The sequence below is a fragment of the Pseudorasbora parva genome, chromosome 11 (assembly GCF_024679245.1).
Source record: "Pseudorasbora parva isolate DD20220531a chromosome 11, ASM2467924v1, whole genome shotgun sequence".
Lineage (NCBI taxonomy): Eukaryota > Metazoa > Chordata > Actinopteri > Cypriniformes > Gobionidae > Pseudorasbora > Pseudorasbora parva.
This window is the reverse complement of record NC_090182.1, coordinates 3,946,903-3,972,258: the sequence shown is the minus strand read 5'-3', so window position 1 is coordinate 3,972,258 and position 25,356 is coordinate 3,946,903. Positions and strand designations below refer to the sequence as shown.

The 25,356-nt window shown below is 39.0% G+C and overlaps 2 protein-coding genes across 3 annotated transcripts in view; one reads left to right on the top strand and one right to left on the bottom strand.

The window, feature by feature from the left end:
* The window catches only part of cetn2 (centrin, EF-hand protein, 2), a 9,729-nt gene extending 3,677 nt beyond the window's left edge, over nt 1-6,052 (top strand). Inside the window, exon 5 of the mRNA XM_067456826.1 lies at nt 3,623-6,052. Coding sequence (XP_067312927.1) covers nt 3,623-3,712 — 90 coding nt within the window. The 3' untranslated portion in view covers nt 3,713-6,052. The remainder of the gene's footprint in view (nt 1-3,622) is intronic.
* On the bottom strand, nt 5,821-25,356 carry gcna (germ cell nuclear acidic peptidase). Of its 2 annotated transcripts, none has more exons than XM_067456823.1 (13): nt 25,219-25,356; nt 24,616-24,735; nt 20,991-21,153; nt 16,061-16,127; nt 15,313-15,362; nt 15,161-15,227; nt 15,010-15,086; nt 13,695-14,048; nt 12,657-12,822; nt 12,425-12,569; nt 10,454-10,589; nt 10,169-10,373; nt 5,821-7,192 (listed from the first exon to the last, which is right to left on the bottom strand). In XM_067456823.1, the coding sequence occupies exons 2-13, from the start codon at nt 24,703-24,705 to the stop codon at nt 6,961-6,963; spliced, it is 1,752 nt and encodes a 583-aa protein (XP_067312924.1). In that variant the 5' UTR covers nt 24,706-24,735; nt 25,219-25,356; the 3' UTR covers nt 5,821-6,960. The 2 variants fall into 2 exon arrangements, with proteins under 2 accessions (XP_067312924.1, XP_067312926.1); XM_067456825.1 differs by having other exon boundaries at nt 25,095-25,232.

Genomic DNA, 25,356 nt, shown 5'->3' with positions numbered 1-25,356 from the left:
GCATTTGTTGACATGACAGCCCTGATAGCCCTGAACTAGTGATGAGCGGGTCGTCTCATAACCCGCGGACCCCGTATGTCTATTTAATGGCCGCGGGTGCGCGGTGGGTTGTAAAAATATATACAGCGGTGCGGTGCGGGCCAAATAACTCCATAAAAGCGTCCCGCGGGTCGGTGCAGCACTAACAGTTCCCCTGAACACTGCAGGAGGAGTTCACATGCAGGTGTTCTTCTGGCGGCGCGTGTGAAATGTCTTCATCCCAGGTACAGTCAGTGGCATATGTTTCAGCATGTCTTATGAATATAATTTCATGGGTTTTATTTTTTTCAAACGCCAAATAATCACGATGCTCACGTTTACAAGCCAGCGTCATTATAGTAGTCTATTGGTTAGCGTTTTACAGAATCTATATGATACTTCAGTTCAATGTTTGAGTGGTAGCTCACCGTAACAAGCAGGACCGCATCGGTTGGGCACGCCTCCTTCAGCTCACGCCAACGAGCAAACGCTGGTCACATGTTGATCCTCGTCCTGCCTTTAATCACATCACTTTTTCCTTTCCTCTTATTGCTTTCCTCCAACAAAACCTTTTCTTTCTTATTTGTCTCTGCTGCTTCGGACATGACTATATTATCCGACGAACAAAGTTGGGCTCGCACGTCCGAATGTAAGGAAGTGTGTGTGTTGCTGGAAGTGACGTATATGCCGTAAAGCAGTCGAATTTTGTAGTTCTTTTTTTTCTCGGGTGACTACCCGAAACCCGAAGTTTAAAAGTACGATTAAAAGCGATACAGACCCCATCAGGCTATGGCAGACGTGTCATTCAACCTATTGTAAGTCGATGTATCATCACAAGAGTCTTAAAAAATATATTATGAAGGTTGAAAAATTACCTAGTGCTAATTATCTTTAATTATTTTACTTAATTATCTTAACTCCACATTTTCAACCCTCTACACACATCTTGGCAATAGAATCGCCAATTTTAGTTTGTATATATATTTACACTGTAAAAAAAAAAAACAAGTCTCCAATTTGTCTTAAATTTTAAATTTTCAGTTGGCCGAATTGAAATTCTGTGAATTTATGCAATTTAATTAACAGAAATTAAATTCGGCCAACTGAAAAATGTAGATGTGATCAGTGACTAGAAAAATTTCAATTGGAATTTCAATTCAACCTAAAATTTTTTAGAGTATATATACAGGTCCTTCTCAAAAAATTAGGATGAAATATGCTAATTTTTGGGGGTGAGCTGTATGCCAAAATCATCAGTATTAAAACAATAAAAGACCTGAAATATTTCAGTCGGAGTGCAATGAATCTAAAATATATGAAATATATTTAATTTTTATCATTACATTATGGAAAATAATGAACTTTATCACAATATGCTAATTTTTTGAGAAGGACCTGTGTGTATATATATATATATATATATATATATATATATACAGTCTTGTTCAAAATAATAGCAGTACAATGTGACTAACCAGAATAATCAAGGTTTTTAGTATATTTTTTATTGCTACGTGGCAAACAAGTTACCAGTAGGTTCAGTAGATTCTCAGAAAACAAACAAGACCCAGCATTCATGATATGCACGCTCTTAAGGCTGTGCAATTGGGCAATTAGTTGAAAGGGGTGTGTTCAAAAAAATAGCAGTGTGGCATTCAATCACTGAGGTCATCAATTTTGTGAAGAAACAGGTGTGAATCAGGTGGCCCCTATTTAAGGATGAAGCCAACACTTGTTGAACATGCATTTGAAAGCTGAGGAAAATGGGTCGTTCAAGACATTGTTCAGAAGAACAGCGTACTTTGATTAAAAAGTTGATTAGAGAGGGGAAAACCTATAAAGAGGTGCAAAAAATGATAGGCTGTTCAGCTAAAATGATCTCCAATGCCTTAAAATGGAGAGCAAAACCAGAGAGACGTGGAAGAAAACGGAAGACAACCATCAAAATGGATAGAAGAATAACCAGAATGGCAAAGGCTCAGCCAATGATCACCTCCAGGATGATCAAAGACAGTCTGGAGTTACCTGTAAGTACTGTGACAGTTAGAAGACGTCTGTGTGAAGCTAATCTATTTTCAAGAATCCCCCGCAAAGTCCCTCTGTTAAAAAAAAGGCATGTGCAGAAGAGGTTACAATTTGCCAAAGAACACATCAACTGGCCTAAAGAGAAATGGAGGAACATTTTGTGGACTGATGAGAGTAAAATTGTTCTTTTTGGGTCCAAGGGCCACAGGCAGTTTGTGAGACGACCCCCAAACTCTGAATTCAAGCCACAGTACACAGTGAAGACAGTGAAGCATGGAGGTGCAAGCATCATGATATGGGCATGTTTCTCCTACTATGGTGTTGGGCCTATTTATCGCATACCAGGGATCATGGATCAGTTTGCATATGTTAAAATACTTGAAGAGGTCATGTTGCCCTATGCTGAAGAGGACATGCCCTTGAAACGGTTGTTTCAACAAGACAATGACCCAAAACACACTAGTAAACGGGCAAAGTCTTGGTTCCAAACCAACAAAATTAATGTTATGGAGTGGCCAGCCCAATCTCCAGACCTTAATCCAATTGAGAACTTGTGGGGTGATATCAAAAATGCTGTTTCTGAAGCAAAACCAAGAAATGTGAATGAATTGTGGAATGTTGTTAAAGAATCATGGAGTGGAATAACAGCTGAGAGGTGCCACAAGTTGGTTGACTCCATGCCACACAGATGTCAAGCAGTTTTAAAAAACTGTGGTCATACAACTAAATATTAGTTTAGTGATTCACAGGATTGCTAAATCCCAGAAGAAAAAAAAATGTTTGTACAAAATAGTTTTGAGTTTGTACAGTCAAAGGTAGACACTGCTATTTTTTTGAACACACCCCTTTCAACTAATTCAACTAATTGCCCAATTGCACAGCCTTAAGAGCGTGCATATCATGAATGCTGGGTCTTGTTTGTTTTCTGAGAATCTACTGAACCTACTGGTAACTTGTTTGCCACGTAGCAATAAAAAAATATACTAAAAACCTTGATTATTCTGGTTAGTCACATTGTACTGCTATTATTTTGAACAAGACTGTATATATATATATATATATATATATATATATATATATATATATATATATATATACATATATATATATATATATATATATATATATATATATATATATATATATATATATATACAGGTCCTTCTATATATATATATATATATATATATATATATATATATATATATAGAAAGACAGACAGACAGACAGACAGACAGATAGATAGATAGATAGATAGATAGATAGATAGATAGATAGATAGATAGATAGATAGATAGATAGATAGATAGATAGATAGATAGATAGATAGATAGATAGATATCTTTGTAAAATGGCACCACTTTTTAAATATCTGAACGTACTCTTAACATCAGTCAATTAAGCATTAGACTATGATATTATGATAATCAAGCACTATTTAATGATAGAACTTTAGTAATTAGAACTAAAACTGTTAGTTTTAGTAATTCTAAGTTTCTAAGAATTTAGAGAACATTTACTTGCATATGCGAGTGTTTTACTCACATTGTAGAGGGTTGATTTCTGTTCCTGTGTTTAGGAAATGATTGATGAAGCAGACCGAGACGGGGATGGAGAAGTTAACCAGCAGGAGTTTCTTCGCATCATGAAGAAAACCAGTTTGTACTGAATGTTACCAGAAGCACAGGAGTCTGACAGAAATTAATTTATATGTAAACATATATATTTATGTTTTTTTTATTAATAATTTCGCTGTTTTATGCACCGTACCATTCCAAAACCTTGATGCCTGTCAACCCCGGTGGTCAAGTATCAGACCCGTGTGGGTTTGCCAAACGTCAGCTGGATACACTCTATAGTCTCAGATCATATCGGTGAAGATTGAACATAACGGAGGTCGTAGCGATCGATCGCGTGAGTCATACAACGACTCAAATAATTTGTCAATCTGTCATTATGAGGGAATCTTTTTTCAGGATAAGAAAATACATTTTGCATTCAAAAGAAGGTTATTTATTAATATATTAAGTTTAAAAATATTTTAAAAAATGATAATCACAAAAAAAAAAAAGTAAGATGGATGCTTTCCTTGAGATGGGAATTTGGAGGGAAAATGTGCTTAATTTTCCTGAAATAGCTGCGTTTACATGCACACTAATAATCCGGTTATAATCGGGTTACTTGCAGGATATAAAAGTAAAAAAATAAAAAGTCGCACGTAACCCCAGAATGAATCGGCCCAATCCAGTTTAAATGTCATTGGGATTGTAAGGGGTGCTATCTGATCCTTTTCTGATCCGTTCGATGGAACATGTAAACACTTGAGCGAAAACTAAAGAGATTGAATTGAATTGAATTGAGATTGAAAACTAAAACTGGATGCACGATGACCTAGAAATGGCTCACAGAACAAGCTGCTGTCATAAATGAGTGTCGTGTCAATCTAAAAATCTACTTATTCTTTAGGTATAGTGCCTATTCTTTAGATAGTAGTGCCTATTAAATATACACTTTTAAAAAGATACTAGTAGTTATTGTTGTAGTCAAGACCGCCTAATCTGAGACCAAAACTTTGAGGGGTCAAGACCAGACCAGACCAGCACTCCATATATTCATAAAGATCCATATTACTGCCTGAGAAATTATTTATTTTTAATCAAAAAACATAATTAGAATAAGACACCATATAGAGTTGTTACCAATCAAATGAAATCATTAACAACAAAATGCATCTTTGCACTGGTGGTGGTGGTACAGATGCTTTTAAAATGGTAAATTACAAATGTATAAATAATGTTTTTGTTTCAGTATGCAGTCATGTTCTTCAAATGTGTGAAAACAGCTCTCTTGCGATAATGCTTAATTATATCACGTTATAATATAAAAATCCAGATCAATACAAGTACTCTTATACACTCTATAGACTCTTATCAAATACACTACTAGTCATTCAATATATACTATTTCTTATTTTTTAGATACTAGTATTTATTATACACTAGTATCTTTTTTTAATTAAAACTAGTAACATTCTCTTACTAGTCAACTGCTTTTTACTCGTCTTATGACTAGTCAGAATGGCCACTGTAGAGTTCAATTTATAATCTTACTAGTAATTAGTTAGTGTTAACATTTGGAATAAATATTAGTAAAATGTATTTATTAGGTATAGTATCTATTTAGAAGGTAGCCTACTCGTATTTAATGAATAAGTAGTCCTTAATGGAATAGATACTACCTAAAAAAAAAAAAAATAGTAGTAGCATGAAAATAGATACGATGTCTGAAGGATTAAATGTTAAAACGGCTTGCCAGTAGTCCTAAATCCACAGACGTCTTGTTTTGGGCTCGAGAAGGGGCTTTTTTACTGCTGAACAAAGCGCCGAGTGCTCGTCGTCTTCAAATTAGGACTCAAAATAATTAAGTCTGTTTTTTAAAAAAGAAAAATAAGCAGCGATGGCGGGATGACGGTTATTATGAGCCAACAGCCGTTAACCGTGCACATGTCAAGAAAATCAATAGCCTACCAATTTTTTATCGCGTTACATAAATCACACATTAACTTTTATAATAAATAGCGCTCATGTATAAAAAACTGCTCGAAAAACTAAAGGTGCCCATGTAAACGTAGCAAATTGAAATGTCAAATGTATTTTTTTTTTCATATTCACTCATATAGATCGAGGCCTACTTTACATTTTAGTTTCTGCTTTGTGGTTAAAGTATTTATTAATATAGTACATCACTGATTAAACCATCCAGAGACGTGTTGAATGATTATTATAGTCGAGTTTACACCGAACCCCTTCTGTTGGCTCTGCTTTCAGGACTACAGCCCTTCTCTGTGCCTCAGATTTCTGCAGTTTTAGTAAACATATACTGTGATCCTGTGCTTGTATTTTCCTATTTGTATTTCCTTTATGCACATCTACCTTTAAATGAGTTTCATATGTTTTGTATTTGAGATGCTATTAAGTATTATTTAAAATAAATTGTATTAAGCACATTATTGGTGTTGATTTCCAGTTATGTGCACAAAATAAAGAGAGAAAGTAACCCAATTGTTTATTCAGGAAAAAACACAAAAAGATGAGGCATAACGAATCAACATGACATGAATAAGAGCACACACACACACACACACACACACGTTTCCCTTTGATAGCAAGAGGTCGAACTCAAGATTTAACAACAAACTCACAGGACAGTAGATGAACACATGTATACGGCTCATATCATAAGGCTTTTATGGCCTTTAACCATACATTTCACAGTATAAAACATAAAAACTGATCTGATCAAGGGTGACAGATCTACAAAAGTCAATATTTCAAGTAAGTTGTCGCTGCACATGAACAGAACTCAACTAAAGCAGCGGTCGTGATGGTTGGAGTTACTGTTGTCAAAAGTGCCGACCTCGATACCAAATCGGTACTGAAACGTATGAATGTGATGCTTTGAGCGCTGCTGAGCAGAATCGTAAACACCTCTGACTGGTCATTGTGCTCACGGGCTCATCAAATATGTCTGTGATTGGCTTCACAAACATGATGTAAAAATACGTCAATGACGCTTTTCACAGAGCGCTTACACAGATACACACACAGCGTCTGAACGCAGGCTTCTATCAGCCTACCGGTCCGTCTACTGACACCTGCTTGTGCTTTTAAACACTCCCAAAACATTTTCAAACATTTCCGTGTTCTTTCACGCTGCCGTCCGTTGATCATTGTAGCCAATCACAGACACATCTGATGAGCACAATGACCAGTCAGAGGTGTTTACGATTCCAGCTCAACAGCGCTCAAAGCGTCACATTTTTAACATTTCAGTACTGATTTGGTATCGCGGTCGTTACTTCTGACAACACTAGTTGAAGGTATTTGAGGCTCGTGTGAGTGTGTGTCTGATCAGACTTCAGCTCTGACTGAGACGGGTCTTGCTGGAGAAGTCGGCGCTGAGCTTGCGCATAACCTCGGCGTGGCTCTGGCCGGCCAGTTCCTGTCTGGCTGAGCCATAGTTCTCCTTCACGAAGCTGGCGAAGGGTGTGGGCGCCCGGGGCTTCGCAGGGGTCAACAGGACCAGCTGTCCTGTGCACAGAGCACACACAAACTTCGTCGTGTCCAGGGACTTGGAGTGGCGGCCGATCCTGAAAAATAACACTGACTATCAGGGACAGACATCTATGTATGTAGTATCAAGTATGAGCGAGAGTAATAGTGAACTGATTTCCACTGAAACAGGAAGACAGGACAGGGCATATCAAACAGCTCCTCCCCTTTTCTAATAGCATTGAGTTTATATCAGAGCTCAGAGCTGTTAAAGGTGCACTATGCAACTTTCCGTCCACTGGAGCGATAGTTATACAAACACACGGCTCGCGAGTACCGGGACTTTTATTATGACGGGACGGTTTCCGCTTTTCTGGTCATGAGTATAAGGTAAAGTTTAAGAGTATAAGCTCTGTTTATCATATTAGATACATTTAAGTGTGTTTAAAATGATCTTATGACTATAGGTCGATCGATTCATCGGATTTGCCGATTAATCGGCACCGATAGCTGATTGGTGGAACAATCGGTTATCGTCAAAAATCAATGCGATAGTTTTTCCGGTTTGCGTCCATTGCGGGAGCGGCTGAGAAGGCTGCTGTCATTACACAGTAGCGTACGAGAGCTCTGAGAAGGGTCTGCTGGCATTATATAGCGCGAGAGCGGCCTCTAGAGGACAAATATAAAACTATCACTTTTTTACACATTAACACGCGAGGACACGTGAGGCTGCACGCTTTACTGCTGCACAGAGCGCGCTGACACATCTGACGCGCGTTTAAAACGGCGAAAGGGAAACGGTATGAACACAGAACACTTCAGTACATGTTGCCAAATCATTATAAAGTATTTTTTTTGGTGACTAGATGCTTTAGCAGGGGAAGAACAGCAGTATGTATGTACTTTGCTTTGTCGTCGAGGCTGAGAGGATACGCTAACATTAGCAGTAACATTTACCTCAAACAGTTAAAGCGATGTAACAACTTACTAGGTGATGTAAGAAACCAGACTGATGGTCCTGCATCCGACAGAAATATAAACACATCAGAACCGCATTTGATTTCAAAACATATTTTGTTATTTTGATAAGAAAACTGTCAAGTGTTCTAAAAAAGCAAACTGTTTGAATTTATATGAAATAACACTTAATATAATACAGTAATCCATTATAATCCATTATATCCAATATTCCATTTGTAACATTAAAGGTGCACTATGTAGTATTTTTGCAGTAAAATATCCAAAAACCACTAGGCCAGTGTTATATATTTTCTTCAGTTGAGTACCTACAATATCCCAGAAGTTTCCAACTATTTGTAAATTGTGAGAAAATTGCTATTTTAACTAAGGACAGGGACGTTTCAGCATTGCATTTGACGGAGTCGCCTGTCAATTGCGTCATATCTGCGTTACCCTCGGTTTCGGCTTTTATTTCGCAGGAGCGCTTTACTCTTAGCAGTGTGAACAAGTGATCAAAGTGAACATCGTTTTAAACACACTTAAATGTATCTAATATGATAAACAGAGCTGCATTACCTCATAATCATAACCGGAAGAGCGGATCAGTGCAGGCGAACAGCGACTGTGTCCTGTCCCGTCATAATAAAAGTCCTGGTATTCGCAAGGCGGGTATTTGTTTAACAATCGCTCCATCAGCTTTGCTCAGGTCCACAACACTCGGTCCTGCTCTGCTTTAGACTACAGTAACGTTAATAACCGCATGCATGAACGTGATTTCTGCCCGAGTCCTATTTTCCACCGGCTGTGATGAGAAGACCACATCTCCCAAGATGCTGCGCTCACACTTTGCGTCATCAAACTACGCATTTGTTTTGAATAGGCGCCCTCCAGTGGAGGAAAGCTGCATAGTGCACCTTTAAGTAAGGTTAATAAATGCTGTAGAAGTATTATTCATTGTTAGTTTGATTTGTTAACCTTTTTTATGCACTATGAACTAACATGAATGATTAAGATACAATTGTATTGCTCAACTATTATTACACGGTGTAAAATGTATATTGCATATCATTCATGTAAGCTAGCTCAATAAGCTAATAAATCCTTGTTAGCAAATGAGACGTGCCATTCACTTACATGTTTCTAGGTTATTGCTAAAGAAACATTTATTTGTAATATTTTAATGTTTTAGTTATTTTCTGTAGATTTTTTTCTGTTAGAGCTTGTCATTTTAATATATTCATATTTACATATGCAATTTAGAATTGCATATGTAAATATGATTAATTTGTTATTATTATTACTATTATTATTATTTTAAACTAGTATCTTTTTTTAAACTATTGGTCGATTAATCGGTTATCGGCAAGCGTGATCCAACCTAGCTATCGGTAAAATCCACTATCGGTCGACCTCTAGTTGTGACGTTCCTCTGTGCGTTCGCTCTGCGCTGCTGTGAGATGTTCACACTGCTAAGAGTAAAGCGCTTCTGCAGAATAAAACCGAGGGGAGCGCAGATATGACGTGATTGACAGGCGACTCGCTCAAACGCTATGCTGACATTGGTTAAAATGGCAATTTTCTCACAATTTACAAATAGTTGGAAACATTTGAGATATTGTAAGTACTCAACTGAACAAAATATATAACACTGGCCTAGTGGTTTTTGGATATTTTACTGCAAAAATACTACATAGTGCACCTTTAAGCTCTGTAAAGCCGCAGTTTCCTCTTAATCTTTAACAGTCTCTCCTCCTAATCTCCTCCATATCGCTATAAAATATCATTCAGCGCAGAAATCAAACAGGTCTGATACATTTTCTGGTCTGTGGCAACACGATCACATGACCCGCTCTGTGCTATCGTGTCTCTGGACTGGAGCTGCAGCAGTTCCCTGACAAGTGAAACCAGACTTCATTCACCCCATTGAAAAGCATATTTACACTGTCTGATTGGTCCTACTTATTTTGATTTCATGAATGTTCAAAATCACCTTTTCCACATAATGTATACTCTATTCCCAAACACGTTTTCTGCAAAAAACCCTTCTTCTAAAAAGCTCAGAGTGCTCTGATTGGCCATGCCAATAGCAGTAAGCCAGGCAGTTGTGTACTCACGTGTTCTTACAGCGGTTACACTGGTACTGGTACTTGTAGTTGATGTCGTAACTGTGGCAGCGGGAGACCATCGGCAGCTCGGGGTGTGCCAGCATTGCTTTACGGGCATAAAGCCTCCAGAACGGCCCGTGCCCGTCACGAACGTTGTTTATGAGCCACGTGGCGGCGTGACACATCTCATGGACTAGCGTATCCCGTAAGCGATCTGTAAATGGAAACACATTGTGTTTATTTCCCAAGCATCAAGAGCTGTTGAGAATTTGAAAGCCGTACTGACTCCTGTACCTGCAGAGTCACACACTTTTTCCGACAGCTCAATGCGGGCGTATCGTTTCCCAGTGCCGCGCTCCTGCCCCGAGACACAATATCCTGCTGTCTTACGCATCTTCTTGTTCCACGTGACAGACATGTCGGTGGGAAGCTGAGGGGGAGGGATTCATATTTGAAAGGCATTGTGTTTAGCAAGACTGTAACCATCCTGATCATAGATCAGGAAAAAAGCATTTACAGCCAAAACAGGCAACTTACTAATGAAATATATGGTTTAAATCAAGGTTGAGACAAAGATATTTGACTAGATTGTGAAAGTAGGTTTTTGAAATAATTTCCAGTATTAACGAACGGTTTGATTGGCAGCGGCAGCTCTATAGGTAAAGTTGCTCAGCATGAGGAGTTCTGGCACACTGTATAAATGTCCTAGCCGAAAAATCACGATATTCAATCCTACACACGTGTAACGAGAGAATCCAGCTTAACAATAGAATTTCACCAAACTCGGTACACATATGATAGGGCTCGATCTGTTGAAATTTTCGACGGGACCATAGACTGTACATAAAAAAAATACATTAAAAAAAACATGGATGTAGTGTCCGTGACGTCACCTATAGGATTCTGAAGAGCAGTTCTGAAGTGTAAAGTAGAGACGAGCTGCCGTCGCCATCTTGGCAGCGCATCACTCCAGGATAAATGACAATGGGCAAAGAAGCGGGACGTGGGCGGAGCTTAGGTGTAGTGATGAATAACATACAGCAGACAAAAGGCTATCCACCTGTCACTCAAAGTGGCCATGACCTTAATTATGGTAAATGGACTGCATTTATATAACGCTTTTAACAGACCCTATGGCCATCCAAAGCACTTTACATTTTTGCCTCACATTCACCCATTCATACACAGACGGCGATGTCAGCCATGTAAGGCGCCATCCAGCTCGTCGGGAGCAGCTGGGGTTAGGTGTCTTGCTCATGGACACCTCGACACTTGGTCAGGTGGAATCGGGGATCGAACCACCCAACCTTTCAGTTTGTAGACAACCTACATGAACCACTGAGCCACTGTCGCCCTGATTATGCAGAACATTAAGGCTTTATATAATATAAACGAATGAGTTATATAAAAAAAAATCACCCCCACAGTCGTCATGAAGGGCAAAATTTGCCGTATAGACCAAAACCAAAATTTGTACCAGAAAAGTTGGCCATTTTTTACTTGGAGCTCAATGAGATTATGCTCCTTCTGGAGCCCGTCCCTAGTGGTCAGTCGATGAATTGCAGTTTAAGTCACTTCTGTATTGGCTTCAACAGAAACTGCCCTTCATTTTTTTGCTAAATTTTTCAGAAATTTTACCCTTCATGACCACTGTGGGGGTGAATTTTTTATACCTCATTTGTTTACATTATATAAGGTTGCTGCTTCAACAGGACGCCAAAACAATCAAAGCTGCCATGGAAACGCAGTCACGTGAAAAAGTACTTCCTGCACTCGTTTGGTCACGACCACAGACCGAGCCCATTCGTAAGTATAGCAGGTTTGATGACATTATCTCAATCTATTGAGACAATGTGTCCTGTCGCGGACGCCAATAATAAAAATAAAATTATATATATATATATTGACAGGGCTAGATCGCAAAAATCAAAAAAAATTGCTAGGGTGATGACTGAATCCAAGACACGTGTTTTGTTCGTCTTGAACTAATGATACACTTGAGCCTGTGGCGAACAGTTTAGGAGCTATGAGCCATTTTGTACTTTTGATCGCTGTAGCGCCCCCGTTAGGCCGATTGGGGCGAGATTTGGTGTCGTTGTAGGCGGTGTGAGTACTACCAACCCTCAAAGTTTCAAGTCTCTATGACTTGCGGTCTGGTCTGCCCAAACATTTTTAGGGGAAAATGCTGATCCTTGGAAACTGTTTCAGCGCTACACTCTTGAACCCCGAATTTCTACAAATGTAACTGCAGGTTTTCAGATGTACCTGACTGTCAAACACGCTGGTGTTGTAGAGATGGTAGAGTTTGCCGGTCAGCTCCTCTTTCTTCTGCTTGAAGCTGCGGCAGAACGACGATCCAGGATCAGTCAGAGACTGCAGGAAGCAGCCGGGAGTTTTACACACCACCACTCTGAAAACCGGAACAGCAGGATATGAACGCCAACCTCCAGTGTTTACGGCAAGTTTACATGTGTACGGACCTCAGGTGATTCAGTACCTGCTGCTGGGTGGAGCTCTGGGTTCAGTTCGGCTCATGGGTCGGCTGCTGGGCGTCTGATGCCCTGGGGTCTGGATCATGGGCGGCTCTTTAAACGGTACTCGGTTACCAGCTTTGTTACTCACGGCAGAAGGTGTCGACAAACAGGGAGCTCGTGGTTTGGGCTCTACATGGAGAGAGAAAAACAATTCTTGCTCGAAAGTTCCATTTGCAATTATAGCTGGTAATTATGCAGAAATAATTTAGCCATGAACTATACACACTTTTGCTGGAAAGCGATGCCATTTAGTGATTTGTTTATCGTTTTCAACTTACACTTTAAAGTTTAACTCATTCGAACAATATAGTTGATGGCATTAGACAAAACTGATCAAAATGTTAACAAGCTAGACTGCTTTACCAATACGAGAGCAAGAGTGCGTCCATCATGGAGTTTTGTTCCGTGTTACAGGAGTCGGCGGCGGCGCTGCCGTTGTGTGTTTACACACAAGATCAACAATGTCACTAAAGAAGTGTGTTTCTGGTGTGAGGGAAAGATCACCTAGTTCAGCTTCCCAAAAAAAACAGCGTTAAGGGAACAATGGATGCAGTTTGTGTTTCTGGAGTTCTGCAAGTGTGTGTGTGTGTGTTTGTTCCCAGTCATGAGTGGGAACCTCAGGCGGTGAGTGAAACTGCATCAGATGTGTGTGTTTTGTTGGGAATCGGCATATAATGTGAACAACACCAACGTATAGTGAATCGAGAGATATCCAGGGATAGATTGTGTGTGTGTGTCTCTAGCTCCGCCCACTGCACGCCTCCACGGACTCGGCTGTTTTCAGGAAGAATCGGTACAGTGTATCTGTCTTCTATAAATATGACAAACTAAAGACTCTTGGGACATATGAGGACCACTCTACTCTATAGATACTCAAGATTGACATGAAACTGTGTGTGTTATGACCCTTTAATGACAACAAGCAGTAAACCGTTTCCATTCATACAGCACATATCAATAAAACCTGCTCTAAACATTAGCTTGTGACCAGTTCTCCGTACCTGTAGGCGGCTTTGGGCTGGCATGTGCTCTGCCTGCTAGACCTTGGTTTTGTCTGACGCGGTCCAGTAAGGACTGGAACTCCTCCTCAGAGCTGCATGTGTCCTCTCGGCCGCTGGGTGTCGTCACAGTGACTGATGGAGGAACGCGAGGCTTGGCCGCCTCCTCTCGGGTTTTACTGGCGCTGTGGAGCTCCTCAGACGGTGGACGGCTGTGTCTGGTCCTCCAGGTGCTCTTAATAACAGCATTACAGTCGTCATCGCTGTCGCTCAGGAAGACTGGAGACTCGCAGCGAGACGGAGGCCGTTTGTCTGTCTTCTGAACTGATTTAGGAGTTCTAGCGGTCTTGGCTTTCCCTGTACAGAAGAATGTGTTAGATGCACCGTTCTTTAAACAACACCAACAGACCAAAAATCGGGTCAGACGTCACTCTTCCGCCGTTACCGGAAGCCATTGTTTATAGTTTATAAAGTTATAAATAAGGATATTTTCCCTTCAGAAGGCCTTAATTAACCCCCTAGAGCCGTGTGGATTACTTGTATGATGGACGGATGCACTTTTTTGGGATTCAAAATCTAAGATACTCTCACTCACTCGCACACGCACGCACGCTCGCACGCATGCTCTCACGCACACTCGCTCTCACACTCACGTACACATAATAATAAGCTAATAGCCTACTGTTGAACATTTTATTGGGAAAAACACACATTTTTAATAATAATATATTATTTTTTATTGTGGCTCTTTTGAAACAAATGCATTAACCAAAAATTGAAAAAATGGCTCTTTAGTCAAAAAGGGTTCCCAACACCTGGTATAAAGTAACGTTTATTTGAATTAATGGATTATAGTGGTGTCTCTTATCTCTTAATGGGGTCTCTTATCTCTTATCAATGAAGATGTGCATTTATTACTTAAAAATAGTGACGTAACTCCATTGTTGCTGAAAAATATAATGTAGTGATCCAGTAGCGTAGCTATTTTATTGTTAAAAGTTGGGGGGTGGCGTTGATAAGTTTCTGTGCTCCTGAATACTTGTGTGTGTGTCTGTGTGTGAATATGTGTGTATGTGCAGCGCAATCTCGTCTTTGTTTCAATGAAAATGCATTAATATACAACGATGATTCAGCTGACTTGGAACTATGTGTGCGTTAAACGATTTTATTGCACACCTTCCAGCCAATCAGAATCGAGTATTTGACAGACCATGGCATAAGTGAATTTAAACAATAATGTGCACTGATAAATTATTTATAATAAAAATACTGCAGTCAACTTTGATATCATTGTGGCGCTAACATACTCAAAGATTACCTTTATTAATGGAAGGCTTCCTCTCCGTGACGAAATCCTCATCAGATGACATGCTGTCCACTATGAAGCGTTTCAAACTGAGGAGGGAAATGATAAATGATGAGTGACAGTCATGATGATTATGATTATTGAGGACGAGCGTCACACTGACCTGTCATCACTGCTGCTCACTGACTGCGACCGCACTTTAGTCTTTGGGGTTTTCACTCGATTTAAAACTAAAACAAAAAATGCACATGTAAGTGTGTGTGACATCTGTCAACATCAGTTACTTGATTTGAAAACAGTTGATAAATAACTTACATATTTCAAATTCATCCCCGCTATCTGAAGACAAAACTTGAACCGGTTCTCTAGGAGGAGAAACAGATTATAGTTCATGATGTTAATATAGTGAATATAAGAAAATTCAAGGACAATAAAAGGCCTATTGTGCAGCACGATTACTAGATAAAACTAATAAAAATAACCTATTATGCCCTTTTACAAACTCTTGATGTTGTTTTAGTCTCTACTAGAGCAGTGAATGCTGATTATTTCCTCATATTCTCCATTGTTGCGGCTCCTCTATTCCCAGTCTGTCAGTAACGTTCTGTTTACTTCCTGTCTCTATGAAGCACACTGTGCTCTGATTGGTCGGCTGGACCAGTGTGTTGTGATTGGTCAGTTTGGGAATTGTCCCACCTCTTACCATAACCGCCATTTTCTACACACCACTAACTGACTCAACCAGGCCCCGCCCCTTTATTTGCATATTAATTATTAGTATAATGAGGAATATTGTGACGAGTTGGTTCCCGGAAGAAAACTCACGACTACAATGGAGAAAACACTGATATAGAGAAGCTCTAACACACTAAATAAAGATGAACATAGGAAAAAAAGACAGATTAGATCCTTTTTTAATTAAACTAAAATAAGATGCCTGTATACTCATAAACTCATGTAAATAAGATGCCTGTATACTCATAAACTCATGTAAATAAGATGCCTGTATACTCATAAACTCATGTAAATAAGATGCCTGACTGTATACTCATAAAATTCTCACCTTGGTTTCTGGGCAGCTGATGCAGACGGTTTAAATGTGGATTTTGGTGTAGCCTTCGCAGCAAGAACTGGAGAAACAAAGATCGAACTCAAAATGAATTCATTCACATACACTATATTGCCAAACCTATTGGGACGCCCCACCAAAACATTGACTTAAGGTGTTCAATCCCTTCATGGCCACAGGTGTATAACTCCAGCTCTCGGCCTGCAGACGCTTCTACACACATTAGTGTAAGAATGGGTCGCTCTCAGGAGCTCAGTGAACTCAAGCGTGGGGCCGTGATAGGTCGCCACTTGTGCAATAAGTCCATTCCTGACATTTCCTCACTACTAAATATTCCACGCTCAACGGGATTCGGGGTGCAACGATACACTCATGTCACGATTCGATATTTATCTCGATACTGAACTCATGATACGATATGAATCCCGATCTTTTTTTATTTTGTACTTTTTTATTATTATATTATTTGTGTATTATTGTCAGGAACCACAAATATTCCCCCATTGCATTATTATACATTATATTTAACATTATGTATAGTCGTGGTATGATTCTATGTAATAAGATTATTCATGTAATACGTCACCGAAACCCACGACAGCATCTCTCCGCATGCTCGCTATGCCCTGCCTCTCTCGCTATTAATGCAGTATGTAAGAATGAACCATCTAAAATGCTTTGAATAATCATACTACTAAAACTTAATGTGATTTGGTGATTAAATAATGTTTGCGTTTTGACTTTAAGGAGTGTGTGTGCGCTTCAGATGATCATTGCAATCTGTCAGCTCTAATCGCAAGAAAGCTCATCAAAATGAACGCTAGTCTCAAAATATAAATGTTAAAAACTTTAAATGGGTTTCAACTACGACGACAACCCAACGCTCTCCGTTGACTTTGTATTGCGTGAGGCTGACTCCTTGTCATTTCAGACTTATTAGAAAAAACAGAACAATGTCTAAAAGCTGAAATGTGACGAGGTGTACAGCAAACAAGGATAAAAAACACAGAATTAAGTTTATAAGCTGTCGACCCAAAAAAAATTGTGTTTAACCACTTCAGCTCCGCACCCGTGGGTCCAAAATTGCATCATAATATTTTTAAAAAATCTCACGCACCACAAAACTAGATATGGTATCATTTGAAAGATTAGAACCTCAGCTTTCTTAATAACCCAATAACTTCTGCATTTATATTACATAGAAGAAAATAATACGGTCTGAATTCGACCCCCCCGCAATGACACCCCCTTGAGAAAATCATGCAAATAGTATAAAATTTCATATTTTTATCACACAAACACACCTAAAATAGACAAGTCATATATCAAATGAAAGCTGTCAGCCTCAGGAATATCGCTGAGCTGTTAATTTCACCGATCCAATAATTTACATTAAATTTATTATCAAAAGAATCACAAAGATGGAAATGACTCCATTGAACAAGCAAACACATGAGTCATATTCCTGTTCGGATCACAAACTCATTGTAAAGCTACTAGCCTCAAGCGCTATATCAGCTTGTTCCTTAGGTTGTTTGCTTCAAAATGAGACTATTTTTGCATGTCTGTGAGCAAGCATGGCCAAATGACACTGTAATATGTCACCGATGTCCAGATCAAAACATGTGATGCAGACAAATCTTCTTATTATTGCTTGTTTTGATTGTCGATGTTAGCCACGATTTTTGAGGATGTCATCACATATTGCATCCTGCTACAGAAAAGCTGAGAATCTCAGCTCTTTATAGACATGTGGATCATGATTCTAGACCAATCAGAGCCCGAGATCTCCCTTTACAAAGTTGAAGAGGCGGAGCCTTCTTTTCGATTTCCTAGTGGCCAGTTTATGTCAGTGCAGATGAGTAGGAGTTATTAGACACTTTGGTCAGATAAATCTCAATAAATTTTATTTGCAAGGAGATATCAAGAAAATTATTTTCCCCTGTTTAGCGCCAATTTATAGAATCATCAGAAACTTCCAAAAAGCTTGGAGACCAAAATGATAAAAAAAAAATATAGATTTTTAAATAACAAATTAATAAAAAATAAATCAAAATATTTTTTTTATCTATGTTTGACATAAGATTGTGAATAGATACAATAGAACATATGCAGTATTTCACCACTGTGTTAAAAGTTAGTTTTCTCTGTAAAAGGAGACCATTTTTATCAATTTACTCCAATGTATGTGGGTAGGGCGCTCTTTTAAATTCAGATATTCCTAATTCTCAAAAAAATGCAAAATGTGCTGCAGAGCTGAAGTGGTTAAGGAGACAAAAGTGGATACAGGCAATAAGACGTGAAGCTTCAGCAGAAGAATGGGTCAATTTTGGGATCCTAACACTCTGTATGCCTCAGTATACCTACGCGTGCAGTAAACATTTAGTCACATATCCAAATGTCAGTTTTATACATTATGTTTCCTGTCTCTGATTACTTTCCCCTCCAGTGGGCGTCGTTCTCAGTGTAATATTACATGTTGCGCTCTGTCTCTATTGCTTGTATGCACTTTTATAGTCTTTAAACGCTTGTTTTTTGGTCAGCAGCTTATAAACACTTCTGGGTTTTTGGTCCTGGGTTTTTTTTAAGCTCGTTTTCTGTACACCTTGTCACATATCAGCTTTTAGACATTGTTTGTTTTTTCCAAGGGGGTAATCCAGCACCCGGAAAGCGTACCTCCCATAGGGGCGGCCATTGCTAACCAAGCCATCACCTGCTGTCAGCATCCCATTGACTCCCATTCATTTTTGAGTCACTTTGACAGTGAATAACTTTACATCTGAGGCGTTTAAAGACTCCATTTGTCCATTGTTCACTTCTAAAGAAACATGACAATGTATAAAAGTCGTATAGAGAAATTACCATATAGAGAGGAGATGCTCGCAGGAAATCTTTTACTGTCTACGAGACAAAGTCTGATAAAGTCAAGGCAGACGCATGGCGAGCAGCCCATAAAGAGCCAAAAGCAACGGGATAAAATATTTCAAGATTCAGATTTCACTTTCCACAACTACTAGTAGACTTACAGCTGTCAGACAGGAGGCTCACGTCACATCTACGTCCTCAAGCTCAGTCTGAGCCTGCGCAGTTCGCTCAGCCATCAGGAAGTGAGTGCTTCTAAATGGCTTCACTTTTCGCCGTTGAAGTCTACGGGGTCGCTGTGTCCATTTTACTGTCTATGGCAGAGATGCCCAAACTAGGGCCCGCGGGCCAAAGTTGGCCCGTGGTAACCTTTGATTTGGCCCACCGAGGTCCGAGAGAGAGAGCCTACATTTTAAAATGATAAACGCTCAAACATAATAATAAGCATGCATGTTTATTTTCCGTCAGTGAAACAACTCACTGCAGCCTGTAAAACAATTAAACAATTATCAGTAAATAATGGTAACCCAAAGAGTATAAGAAAATTAATTATTAGTTAAAAAAAGATTTGTAGATAGATTCCTAGCCTTTTCCCCCTTAAAGATGCGTCCTATGCCGGGCTGCGCTTTGAGATGAATGTGGGACATGAGCTGGATAGACACCTTTTCTAATATCTTTGTCAGGGCCAAGACATTTAGGCTATGTTTGATTATGCATCGCTAGAAAAAGCGAAAGTAAAACCGCTGGGTGCACGTGAACTGCGCTATTCAAATAAACTTGACGCGCCTCAAGTCTAATAACAAGCACAAACATAAAATGTAATAAAATAAAATTTGTCAAAAGGTATTCGTCCTACAGTCTTTACCATAGATGTGAATGGGTATAATATACTTAATTATACGCAAACGAAAGGAAGAAGCATTAATATTTTCCTGTGAAAATGAGTGCGACGCGAGTGAAGATTTGAGAAAAGAAACCAGATGTCCATCAAATCGGGTGACCAGAACGCAAAACAGAATTAAAAAGCTGGCAGATCTTAAATTGGGCTCAGCCCACCTCTCTCATCCAGGGCTGCAATGTTACATCTGCGAATTTATTTCCTTATTAAACAAAGTTTTGTGCTTTTACTCCTGTGGTAATATTCACGTAAAACAGCATTCACATACCAAACACTGGGTTAATGACGAAGATAGAGCTTTAAGTAGAAAATAGTTTTTATGTAAAGAGATAAATTAAAATAAAAAGTGCACAACTCTTCTTAAGTGGAAGGAAGCTACCTTTTTTCCCCATCACGTGGAAACTTGTGCGGGTGAGTCCTTGGGTTAATAAAATAATGAAATTATAGTTTTTAAGTAGAAATTAGTATTTATGTAAAGAGATATAATTTACTATACTCTGTATTTTATCTTTTTATAAAAATAAAAATAAACGACGATATCATCGTCCATTGCGATGTTTTACTGTAAACATTGTCAACTGCCAATTTAGGGGATATCGCCCAACCCTATTTGCAAACAGTCTGTTCCTTTTTTAAAAGAGTAAAATATCCCTCAACATTATGAATCTGGATCATTGTGTATTTGACATCGAACCGTATTTTACATTGAACACTTGGGGATTGTTGCCCATTTAATTGGTCATTAAAATGCAACACTTTACAAATAAAACTGCATTAGTTAATCAGATTACATTTGTTTTATATTTATTGTAAACATTATGAAATGAATAAACCCATAGCAACTTTAATGTAGGCCTAATACAGTTTGATTTATGATTTTTTTTTTAATTACTTTCGGCCCACGTCTCTCAATCAAGTTTGATTTTTGGCCCTTCATAGGAAAAAGTTTGGGCACCCCTGGTCTATGGTTTTTTCATAAGTCAGAAATAACAAGGTGGCCACTTCACGCAATATAAAGTCAATGGAGACGGTTTGTTTGTGCCCCCCCCCTCTCCCTGGTGGGAGTGGCTTTCAGATTATGCCAGTTGTCGCTCTGTCTCGATGCAGACGTAATGTTTTTTGCCTATACAGTAGGAAAGCATGTGATTTTGGACACAGCCTTACACTTATCAAAGTCGTCATCATCTGAAGTCAACAGCACTTGTTCCTCTTGAGACTTATTCTCTTTCCCCGAGCCGTCGGAGTCAGAAAGCTGCCATCTGTGAGCTGGATCCGAGTTAAAGCTGCCCAGAGCCGGACGTCTGCTCTTCTTCAAGCTCTTCCTCAACTGCAAACACGAGAGGCATTTGAAGGACCGGCTCTAATGAGGCATCATGGGCAGAGGCGGACAGTAGTGGAGTATCTTTACTTTCTACTCAAGTACATTATCAAGTATACTTTATCAGTGTTTTCACTGGAAAACTTTTATACCAGGGCCCAGTTTTTCAAAAGTAATCCACTAGGATTTTGGATAACGGATTGGATCAAATCTTGAAAATGTGTTTTTCAAAAGAAAAAACGGATTGCATAATCGTATTAGATCACGTAATCCAATCTGGGGTCAAACCTTTAGTTTGGGTTTTTCAGAATTTTTTTGTAGGATTTGGATCACTTTGATCCCAAAAAATCTGGATTAAGCTGATCCCAACAGAAGGGTGGATTCAGCGTGGATTTCATACCCAAAATGTGATGAAAACTTTAAAAATGTATCAAATAATGCTATATTTGGATCATGCAGTATCCTACAAGATATCCTATTTATTCATAAGGTTTTAATTGTATCAGTTCATCCGTCAGGCTAAAGTGATTAGGTAGGCTTTAACGTATTCAGCCTTTCAGTAAAGGCCTACAGCAAAGTAGAAAGAGTTTGGCCTCATAAACTAATCCCCCAAACAGCTGTCAAAATTGACCAAAAACAATACATTTTATTCTGTCACTAAAGCCCCTTTCACACTGCACGTCGGACCCGCAATATTCCCGGAGCATTGCCGGGTCGCCTTCTGTGTGAAAGCAACCACGTCCCGGAATTGATTACCGAATTCGTCCCGGGTCGGGGACCTAGTAACATTGCGGGATTTGACCCGGGACGAGCGCTGTGTGAACAAAAGCCGAAACTAATGCCGCAACGTGTGCGTAGTTATCGTGCGACTCCTAGAGCTTGTGTTTTCAATAACACAACCCTGCAGTGCCAGAAGAGCTCGTCGGTGTTTTAAACGCAGAGAGTGTTCGTATACAAAAGAAACTAAAATTAAACAAGCAGAAATGAGCGCAAACTGGACACAAGTCGAGACCACGGAGCTCCTTACTATCCGCGCTGAAGCTGAGATCGCTCGCCGTTATACGTCACATCAGGATGTCACGTGTCAACTCGACCCGGGACCGTTACGGGTTGTGTGTGAAAGCGCACATATTACGGTATTTCGCTGGCAGTGTGAATGGACCAAATCTAGCGGCCCGGGAACAAATGCCGGGTCGCATTATCCGTGTATTTGCCGGAATCGCAGTGTGAAAGGGGCTTAAGTGATATATATATTCATCACAATCGAAAATATTTTTGTTTTTAGAATATTTATTAGTGATGCACGCAATGATTACAGAATAACCAAAAAATGCAAAGAATGGCAATCACTGATTTTTGTTTTGTTTAGTTTTAAACAATTTTTTTTAAATGTGTGTGTTTTCATTTCAAATAAAAATAACCTTTAAAATATTGACCCCACACTGGCTATTCTACGTGTTGCTCTTTACACATCTATAAATCTACATTGTGATTTCCTATCCTGTTTGAGCACTGGTTATCCAGATTTAGTGATCCTGAAAAGTTCCTATCCAGATCAGATTGATCCAATCCGATGTTGCTTTAAAAAACTGGCTCCAAAAGTAAGCTTAAAGCAATCTTTTACTGTCTACGAGACAAAGTCTGATAAAGTCAAGGCAGACGCATGGCGAGCAGCCCATAAAGAGCCAAAAGCAACGGGATAAAATATTTCAAGATTCAGATTTTTTTTTTTTAAGCTGGATTGCGTGATCACGGATCGCAAAAAAAGGATTACTAAATCCGGATCAATTTTATCCGGATTAAACTTTTTTTTTTTAAACCGGGCCCAGGGGTCCTCCAGAAGGTTATAAGGGTCCCCAGAAAAATTTCAGATAATTAAAAGACAAAGCAAAAATGGATAAAGTCTACCTAACAATCTAACGTTTTAATCTCTACACTTTTCTCACTTTGTCTGCCAGATACATACCTCTCAGAATTGTATACGTTTGCTTTGTATCTTGCTAGTGAGTTTTTCTCACTATAGTCCCCTTTATCTCGCTCACTGGGTTCGTAGAGCAGAATTCTAAGGGTGCGTTCACACTTGTAGTTCGGTTCATTTGGTTCGTTTGGTCCGGACCAAAAAACAAAAACAAAGATAATAGTCCTGGTCCGCTTAGCGTTCACACGGGCATTTTTAACAGCGAACCTAAAGTTACCGAACCAAAGGCACAGGGAGACGTCACAACCTGATTGGTCGGCTTATATGACGTAGGAGCTCGTTTACCGAACATGCAAAACAATGCTGTGTGCGGATTACACGCGCGGGCATTTTATGCGTGTACATGGTATTATTTTTTACCAGAGAACTCATGAAGAGCTCATGAAATGTTCAAAACATTCAAAACAGCAGCAGGATTTCCTCCGTTGTGCAGAAAAGAGACGGCCGTTCTGTCGTCTGCACCTGCTAATAATGGGCAACACAGGAACTTTGATGAGAAGAGCCAGGTATGCTTTTTGTGTGTTTTTTCTAGCATTTTCGAAACATGCTCGTCTGACCAAATATTGATTAGGCTCTTCCTCGTTGCTCCACGTTTGCCCTCTAACGTTAAAGTTGCTCATTTTGGATACACCGATCTTTCCGCGTCGTCCAATCAGCTGCATTATGCGTCGCATCTTGTGACATCACGTCCTGTTTTTGGTCCGTTTACATGTCTTTGGTCCGCTTGTTTGGTTCGCTCCAGGGTTCGGATGGCAGCGTTCACATATGTTCAAATGAACCGCACTAACCGAGCAACCGCACCAGGGTTCGTTTTAATCGAACCAAACATGACAAGTGTGAACGCACCCTTAATGCGGTACGTAAGCTGCCTACCGGTACATACATTTATTGAACACCTTCTTCAGGTGTATATATATGGCCAACATTTAAGTATATCCAATTTAAATTTGGAAACAATGCTGTACTTAAAATGTCACACTAACTATTTATCTAACAGTTTTTTCATACATAAAAATATATAGATAGATTTAAGGGGGTTCCCCATAGAGGTGCATCGCATTTGGGGGTCCTTTGCATCTAAACCCCTGTACTAAAGCATGTGTCATAATTTTTACTGCACTATATTTCATTAATTAAAAGTTGTTGTTTTCTCACCTTGAATACTAAAATGTAGTACTTTCTTACTTGTAAAACTTACTCAAGTAACACTTTGAATTACTTTTACTTGAGTAAAAGTATACAGTACTACATTCTTAATGTAATTAAGTATTAAATTATATTCAATATGAAATGTATTACAGTAAAAAGTAAAATATTATGTTTGGGAATGTTGTGAAGTAAAAGTTTTCCAAAGAAGAACACTGATAAAGTACATATACTTGAAAAACAAAATTACTTGGAAAAGTAAAAATACTTCAATACTGTCAGCCTCTGATTATGGGATGGGTTGTAAGCGAGTTATCCGAATTATTATAATTATAAGTACTACAAACCTTCTCTTCGGCGTCATCGAGACCACCATCTCGGTCCCAGCCCAGCTTTTCTGAGACTCTCTGAAACAGGGACACAGTGCCAGGATCCATCGCCGCTTGAAGACTGGACACTTCACTCTCCTGTGGTCACATGACAGATCAAAAATGGGCTGTTTTAGAGAAAACGTGCTCTCTTGCTGTCTTATTATAGTGTATTATTTGTGCTTTATAGTGCTTGCCTTGAAATAGATTAATACATATGATAAATGCAATACATGAATGTTGAAAAACTATAGTAGTATTAAACAATGTAGCAATTATAACTAATATAACGTTAGTTGTTGTTGTTTTTGACATAGGCTAAGTTCTGCCAAACCTGGAAATATATACACAAACAGATAATGTACATTAATATATACCTTAAATATAACCTAGCATATAAGAAATTTCGACATTTGCGAACGTTTAATATTTGTGTGAATGTTTAATATCTAACTTACTGATCATATTTATTGACGTTTTGTGTCTACGGTTCACTAAACAACCGATCATATGTTAAACTCGCACGCTCACTAACAAACGGAAGTTTAGCTTTAGCCACAATGTGTAGTTTGTCCGGCATACCTTGTAAAAGCGAGTTAGATCGAGTCAATCGAGCGGATCTGTGAGCTTTAAAGTAAACATCCGCGACTGTGTAACGACGTTCAAATTTCGCCAACCGGAACTCGTCATCAGTGTGAGCAATGAAAACTTCCGGTCTCC

What these genes read in the sequence shown, in the direction of transcription:
- gcna (XM_067456823.1), bottom strand. Translation starts at nt 24,705, where the DNA reads ATGGATCCTGGCACTGTGTCCCTGTTTCAGAGAGTCTCAGAAAAGCTG. An exon ending in TCAGCTGCCCAGAAACCAAG is followed by an intron (nt 15,363 to 16,060) that starts GTGAGAATTTTA and finishes TTCTCCTCCTAG; the next exon opens with AGAACCGGTTCAAGTTTTGT. An exon ending in GAAGCCTTCCATTAATAAAG is followed by an intron (nt 14,049 to 15,009) that starts GTAATCTTTGAG and finishes TCTTCTGTACAG; the next exon opens with GGAAAGCCAAGACCGCTAGA.